At 46.7% G+C, this 8,242-nt stretch overlaps 1 protein-coding gene across 1 annotated transcript in view; it reads right to left on the reverse strand.

Moving 5' to 3' along the window:
• LOC143749417 (nuclear pore complex protein Nup214-like) overlaps positions 1–7,680 on the reverse strand; it is a gene marked incomplete at its 5' end in the record, with an annotated part of 91,947 nt that extends 84,267 nt beyond the window's left edge. Inside the window, 3 exons of the mRNA XM_077241906.1 lie at positions 5,243–5,309; positions 5,392–5,498; positions 7,573–7,680. Coding sequence (XP_077098021.1) covers positions 5,243–5,309; positions 5,392–5,498; positions 7,573–7,680 — 282 coding nt within the window. The remainder of the gene's footprint in view (positions 1–5,242; positions 5,310–5,391; positions 5,499–7,572) is intronic.
• Between the last annotated feature and the right edge of the window lie 562 nt (positions 7,681–8,242).

Genomic DNA, 8,242 nt, shown 5'->3' on the forward strand with positions numbered 1-8,242 from the left:
TACCGAAAAAAGACGGGGGTCTCAGACCCATTCTAGATCTGCGACAATTGAACAAAGCGCTTCTGAAACGCAAGTTCAAAATGCTGACAACCAGCAAAATCCTCGCGCACGTGCGCCAGGGAGACTGGTTCATGTCAATAGATCTGAAAGACGCCTATTTCCAAATACAGATTGCGTCACGTCACAGGCGATTCTTGAGATTCGCCTTCGAGGGCCAGGCATATCAATACACAGTCCTACCGTTCGGCCTGTCTCCAGCACCCCGTATATTCACGAAGTGCATGGACGCGGCTCTCGCACCCCTGAGACTTCAGGGCATGCGAATTTTGAACTACTTGGACGACTGGTTGATTCTAGCTCGATCACGATCAGAGCTCATAGAACACAAGACCGCATTACTCGAGCATCTCGAGAATTTGGGTCTCACAGTCAATTGGGCGAAGAGTTCGCTGTCTCACAGCCAGAAAATCTCCTTTCTGGGAACAGTGATGGACTCGCTGTCTATGACAGCACGTCTGTCGCCGGAGAGAGGACTGAACATTCAGCGCGCCGTGAAATCCTTCCGCCGCGGCCCTATAGTCCAGCTCAAACGGTTTCAGAAAATGCTGGGCCTCATGGCCTCAGCATCTTCAGTACTTCAGCTGGGCCTGCTTCGCATGCGCCCACTGCAGTTATGGCTGAAAGCACGAGTTCCGCCCGGGGCTTGGGCCGCTGGTCTGTTTCGCCTCAGGGTCGGCAGGAAATGCGTCTCGGCTCTGAAACCTTGAAAAAAGCCGACTGGTACCAGTCAGGCGTGAGTCTGGGGACTCCCTCGAGTGTGTTGGTGGTGTCCACGGACGCCTCCACCTCGGGGTGGGGAGCGCTGCTCGAGGGCAGACCGTTCTTTGGCCAGTGGTCAGAACGGGAGAAGCTCCTACACATAAACTGTCTAGAAATGCTGGCAGTAGACAACGCGCTAAGGCGTTTTTGTCCCCAGATAAAAGGCCGCCACGTCTTAGTCCGGTCGGACAACATGTCAGTGGTGGCGTACATAAATCACCAGGGCGGCGTCAGGTCCCGAAGCCTTTACAGGCTGACGAAACGCTTCCCTGGGCTGGGCTCAGCACAGCCTGCTTTCACTGAAAGCAGCGCATGTGCCTGGTCACCTGAATCTGGGACCAGACAGACTGTCCAGAAACAATGTCCAAGCAGGGGAATGGTCGCTGCACCCGCAGACGATCCAACTGCTGTGGGAGACATTCGGCAGAGCGCAGGTGGACCTGTTCGCGTCCCAGGAAAACGCTCACTGTCCGAACTTTTTCTCCAAGAGCAGGGACGCGCTGGCCCACGTATGGCCCCGACGCCCCCTCTATGCTTTACCCCCCGTCTCGCTCCTGCCTCAAGTGCTGGAACGATTCAGGGAAAATGGATGCCCAGTGCTGCTCGTGGCTCCGCTATGGACGAACCAAACCTGGTTCCCAGTCCTGATGCAGCTGGCCAGCACTGCCCCGTGGCCGATACCGGTGAGGAGAGACCTCCTCTCTCAGGCAAAGGGCTCGATTTGGCATCCTCGCCCGGAGTTATGGTCCCTACATTTGTGGGCCATCAACGGGTACCCGCTAACCTCCCGGAGGGAGTGTTAAACACGATCACGCAGGCTAGGGCCCCGTCTACTAGACGGCTCTACTCCTCGAAATGGTCAGTGTTCTCTACCTGGTGTCAAGCTCAGGGCTTTTCACCCGTAGACTGCGGGGTTACGGAAGTGCTCTCCTTCCTTCAGGAGCTGCTGGATAAGGGTAGAACCCCGTCCACGCTCAAAGTATACGTGATGGCCATAGCGGCGTTTGCAAAACCGACGTCGGGCCAGTCACTGGGGAAGAACGACCTCGTCGTGCGATTCCTCAGGGGAGCTCGGAGGCTGAATCCTTCCAGATCTCCCTCAGTCCCTATGTGGGACCTTTCTACGGTTCTGGAAGCCCTGAAAGGTGCCCCATTCGAGCCAATCCATTTGTCAGACATGAAGCGCCTGTCTTTCAAAACGGTATTTCTTGTGGCTCTTGCTTCAATGAAGCGCGTGGGGGACTTGCAAGCGCTTTCAGTAAGCGCGTCCTGTATTGAGTTTGGGCCTAATGACTCAAAAGTCATACTCAAACCAAGGCACGGGCACGTGCTAAAATCCCTCAACACACCGTTCAGGGCCCAGGTTATTTCCCTGTGCGCCCTCCCGGTGAACAATGAGGAAGCGGATGCTAATCTCCTTTGCCCCGTCAGGCCGCTGAGGGCTTATGTGTCCCGCTCGTCTGTCTTCAGGCAGACCGAGCAGCTCTTTGTTTTGTTTAGCGGACGCTCCAAGGGACTGGCCGCATCAAAACAGAGCCTATCCAGATGGATAGTCGATGCCATAGTGCTGGCTTACACTTCTAAGGGCCTGCAGTGTCCTTTGGGTGTCAGAGCGCACTCCACGAGAGGCGTGGCCTCTTCGTGAGCGTGGTCTAGTGGGATTTCCTTGCATGATATCTGTATGGCGGCGGGCTGGGCCTCGCCGTCTACATTTATAAGGTTCTATAACCTAGAAGTTCCCGCCTTACAGGCCAAGCTGCTGTCGGTCTAGAATTCAGTACTATCTGTCCCGCTGCGCCGGCGCAGAATGCTGAGTTTTGATTGAGTATCGCTCACTGATCGATGGAACAGCTCCATGGGTGTTGAATAGCCCGTATTTTTGCCCAGTTCAGGCTGAACGCGTTCACCCTGTCTGCGGGATATACTGTTGACATAACTAGCTCCTATGGGATGCTATTTCGTGGGGAATGATGCTGGTAGCCTCTCTTCTCCGACTCTCTGTGAGTCTACGGTGATTATGCACTATATGAGCCCCGGGCTACTGCCCTTGGGACTTTGGTGTCGGATCCCAGTACGCACGTCGTCTTACATTGTGTTCCCCATAGCGTAAGATATTACGCAGTACGAGAGATACTCTCGTAAGAGAACGTACTCGGTTACTAACGTAACCTCGGTTCTCTCTAGAGAGGGAACGAGTACTGCGTATCTTGCCGTGCATACAACAGCGCTGGTTCGCTTCAGCGTTGAAAACCAGTTTGTATCAGCCTGTCGAGCGTATTTATAGGCCAAGGCCACGCCTATTCTGGCGGGACGCGACGAAATGGGCGCGAAGCACCCCCATTGGATGTCACGTCACGCAGGGCCTCTCTCGATAGGCTTGCTGCTGTTGCCGCAGGGCAGCCAATAGGCGCGCGAGCCGTCTTGCCTATGTCTGCACGCTGCCGCACAGCGTTTTACATTAATCAAAATTAAAGGATAATTTTTGGCTTCAATATCTCGTGGAAAAGAGGTTTTCCCCAAAGCGTAAGATATTACGCAGTACTCGTTCCCTCTCTAGAGAGAACCGAGGTTACGTTAGTAACCGAGTACGTTTTAAACCTGAATAAGTTTCTTTCTTCTGTTGAAGTATTTGGAAGAATGTGGGTAACCAAACAGTTGATGTACCCCAGTGATTTCCATACTATATTTTTCCCGATGGAAGTCAATGGGGACCAGCAACTGTCTGGTTACCCACATTCTTCAAAATATCTTCTTTTGTGTTCAGCACAAGAAATAAATTAATACAGGTTTGGAACAACATTACAGTGAATAAATAATTACAGAATTTTTATTTTTGGGTCAACTATCCCTTTAAGGACAAGCGGCTGCATGTTTATTATTGGGGCTACTGTCTCTTTAAGACCTGTACACGACGCATCTAATATACACGCGCATTTGACAACCAGATTTCTCTCAGTTTTCTCGGTTTTCTTTCAGTTTAGACATAACCAACTTTCCTTATGTAAATCTTGTGTGTATTTGAGAGTATTAGCGAAATAAGACTCGAAAGATAACTTAGTCCAGTAACCAGGCGCTGTTAGACAGGCTTTTAGTGCGTGTGCGCGTCGGGTGTTCGCGCTCAGTAAAGCGCATGTTAGAACAGCGCATCAGCAGTGAATGACATGTTTAACCGGCAAGGCTTTAAAGCACATGCAAATAATGAACTTTTGTGCACTAAGTGAACTGCTGTGTCCCGTTCCGCTGCGTTAACATTTGATGTGAGTATTTGTCGCGTTGTACACTAATGCTGTTCGAGACGGAGGCGCCAGAACTGCAACTGATAGAATGCACGATATACTGTACATATTTCTACAAAAGCAGTCAGCAGGTTGCTTGGAGCAAGGATCACAGCGCAAATTTGAACTATATCGATATATCGCCCCAGCCCTACTGGTGGCCTAACGCCGATGTTCTTGTCAACTGACAACGATACCACTGTAGCGCGAGAGCCACTGAGGTACGGAATTGAGCAGGTGAACAAGCTGAACGCAAATAACGTTACGTCCTCGTTTATATTTGGAAAGGAAGGAAAAATCTGTACGCACGTCAGCCTGTTATTTCCTCATATCCTCTCCTTTTCACTCCGACAGCCGACTTTTTTTTTTTTTTTACAGATCTACATGATTCACGTAGGTCACATTTTCAGGTCGGAAAATCCGGAAAAATCACATCCCTGATCACATCACACGACATCCCACGACATCCCACGACATCGCATCACACGATTATAGTTATTAAAGACATCGTTAAAATAGTCCAAGTGACTACAGTGGCTCAATCTTAAGTTTATCAAGCGACGAGAATACTTTTTTTGTGCAAAAAAAACTAAAATAACGACTTTATTTCAACTATTGATTTCCTTCTCTGTGGGCCTCGAGTGAGTTCACTAGTGTAACAGCGCAGCGCTTCTGTGTTGTACGTCACACGCATCACACACATGACCAGCGTCGGCCAATAGTGAGCCTACAGGTGACGTAGCTCTACGCTATCACACTACGCTAACTGACTTTTTGCGCACAAAAAGTATTCTCGTCGCTTGATAAACTTAATATTGAGTCACTGTAGTCACTTGGACTGTTTTGACGATGTCTTTAATAACTTTTTGGGGAACAAGTTTCAATCCCTTAGAAGCCTATGGAGGAGTGATCCAGCTCTCAGATTTAATCAAAAAATATCTTAATTCGTGTTTTCCGAAGATGAACGAAGGTTTTACGGGGTTTAAAAACATGAGGGAGAGTAATTACTGACAGAATTTACATTTTTGGGTGAACTATCCCTTTAATTTTCACTAAATCGATTTAATGACTTGAAACCCTGAATATAGGTGATCGTTTTTATATTCTTAATGAATGATAATAAGCCATCTTTTGGAGTGTGTGTTTACCTTGTCCTCTTGTTTGGCGATGATGCTGACCTCACTAGCAGCGGCGGACGCGGCCAACACCAGATCCCTGCGCAGGACGAATCAGTTTCGTTCATTTACTTATCAATTCCAGTGAGATATCTAAGATGAGTCGTGTGTGCCACACTCACCAGTCCTCGATGTGGCACAGGTAGTAGTGATGCTGCCTCTCGGTGCAGGTGCCGTACACCAGATCGTTGAAGTTCAGGTAGCACTCGCCTCTCTTCTCGTCCTTTTTCTGACACACACACACACAGGTCAGCATGGTTTTTTCTAGGGGTGTGCGGTATTGACAAAAAATTATATCTCGATATTGTCTGTGATTTTATCGCTAACGATAATTAGACAATATTTTGTGTATTTGAGTGTTTTGTTCTGGTACCTTTGCAGGTTTAGGACTGTCGTGAACAGCTGACTCATAATGTTTTTGATATTCTTCATATTCTATATGGTGGTCAGTTCACGGCAGTGACATAAATCCCCTTTTCCAACAAGTTTAAATAGATTTTTACCTTTTATGGGCATTTTTTCCCTTTATAAAGCCATTTTAACCTAATTAAAATGCATGCATCATTTTTTGTTGAATATCAATTTCTTACATTAAGTCAAATTCTATTAGACTAAGACAACACAACACGGTTGTTAACATTTAAATGAAATCAGTATCAACAAAATTGACTGTTTATTGCAGATCATGCATGTTTAACCTGCTGTTACACATGCATAAATAATGTTTTGATGCTTTATACATAAAAGGTTTAAAGGGCATCTTGCAGGTATAAAAAAAATTTAAATGAATACATAACCTTGTATGAAAATACCATATGAAAAGTTAATGCAGGATTTAAAATGTTTTAAAACAACATAAGGGCACCAATTTAGTAGATAAAGTGAGCGTTTCTTTAACTGCTCGTAAAAACGCTTTTTTTCAGCATCGCGTCATTTTACGTCACACGAGGGAGTTGTATGTGAGCTCAGTGCTGAGTAGGTTGGTATTCAGTAAGAGCAGTCGTGAGTCAGAGTTTTCGGTAGTTTTTGTATTTTAATTTATCATCGTCATGGTAAATTCCTGCCTGAAGTGTGAGTATGCTATCCAAACGGATTCAGGGAGCATGCCTCAAATCCAGGATGCTGCGTTAGGCACGTTACATCTGCTGGCCACGGGGCGAGGTCCTCGACCAGCGACAAAAACACGCTCACCTCCCTACAACACAAGCTCTCCACCACAGTTTCCCACACACACACCTGCCAAACACAGCGACACAGACGCTTACTACTCACTCCCTCTCCCGGTGAGCCTGACGGTGTCAATGACAGTCAATCACGAGGAGAACTAGTTGGCACAATCAACAATAATCACACTGAAGACATGACCAGCCTACTCGGCGTCGGCTACATTTGCAAACAACATTTTCACCGGAGAAAGAGGTAAAAGCTTAGAAATAAACACTAGGGGTTCACAGGTGGGACTGTCAAGCTAGCCCATAGCTAGCATAATATACCTTCTATTTATAGATCTTCTTACTAAGTGTAGGGTACTTATCTGAGCCAACGACATAATCACTGTCACTATATAAAAAGAAAACGTTGACTTTCACTCGATGCTATTCACTGAAAGTTAAAAAAAAAGTTATCATTGTATGCACTGCTGTTCATAGTCTACTAGCTCCAGCGGTCATTGCTGTGTTTCTAAATGGTAGCAACTCACCAGGACACTCCACCAACTCTCCAGTCATTCTCCTCTGACCATGCATTTATTTATTAATTATATGGCTGTGGGCCATCATAAATGTTAACTGTGGGTCTCGCCACCTCTTCCTTATCCCAGTTAGACGCAATAGTCAGTGCTAGAACTAGTTCTAGTAGCTGAGAAAGGCTGAGGCTATCCACCACGTCTACCTCATGTGACGTCATCGCCGAGTTGCGTAAAAAATAACCGTCACTTACCAAAAACTACAAAAACTACAAAAACTGGACTTTAACACCATTTTGGAGACATTTCTAACTTTATATACATATCTTGACTGCTTTATGTACCCATTAATCGGCAGTGGTGTTTTACCTGCACCATGGCCTTTAATATTGATGTTAGAAAAGATTTTTTGTAAAGTGAGGGATATACTCGATAATGTCAGATCGCACATCATTAAAAAACCTTTACGATTGTTATTGCAGACGATATGTCCTTTCCTGGAGCTCAAACAGTAGAGCGCTGACGCTTGCAACGCCAAGGTCTTTCAATGCAATATAAGTCGCTTTGGATAAAAAGCATAAATGTAAATATGATATACGTGTCTGTAAGAGTCACTCACGGGTAACGACACCACCACGAGCTCGGGCGGCGTCTCCAGAGACCCGTCAGCCGCTGCGTACGCCACCGCGAAGTTAAACGTGCTCAGCCACAACACGTCCAGCACTGAGAGAGAGGGAGAGGGAGAGAGAGAGAGAGAGAGAGAATGTGAGAGAGAGGATGATAGAGAGAGAGAGAGAGAGAGAGAGAGAATGATAGAGAGAGAGAATGATAGAGAGAGAGAATGATAGAGAGAGAGAGAGAGAATGATAGAGAGAGAGAGAGAGAGAATGATAGAGAGAGAGAGAGAGAGAGAGAATGATAGAGAGAGAGAGAGAGAGAGAGAGAATGATAGAGAGAGAGAGAGAGAGAGAGAGAGAGAATGATAGAGAGAGAGAGAGAGAGAGAGAGAGAATGATAGAGAGAGAGAGAGAGAGAGAGAGAGAATGATAGAGAGAGAGAGAGAGAGAGAATGATAGAGAGAGAGAGAGAGAGAGAGAGAGAATGATAGAGAGAGAGAGAGAGAGAGAGAGAATGATAGAGAGAGAGAGAGAGAGAGAGAGAGAGAGAATGATAGAGAGAGAGAGAGAGAGAGAGATAGAGAGAGAATGATAGAGAGAGAGATAGAGAGAGAGAGAGAATGATAGAGAGAGAGAGAGAGAGAATGATAGAGAGAGAGAGAGAGAGAATGA

The sequence above is a fragment of the Siphateles boraxobius genome, unplaced genomic scaffold (assembly GCF_051911475.1).
Source record: "Siphateles boraxobius isolate OS27281-9 unplaced genomic scaffold, OSU_SipBor_1 246, whole genome shotgun sequence".
Lineage (NCBI taxonomy): Eukaryota > Metazoa > Chordata > Actinopteri > Cypriniformes > Leuciscidae > Siphateles > Siphateles boraxobius.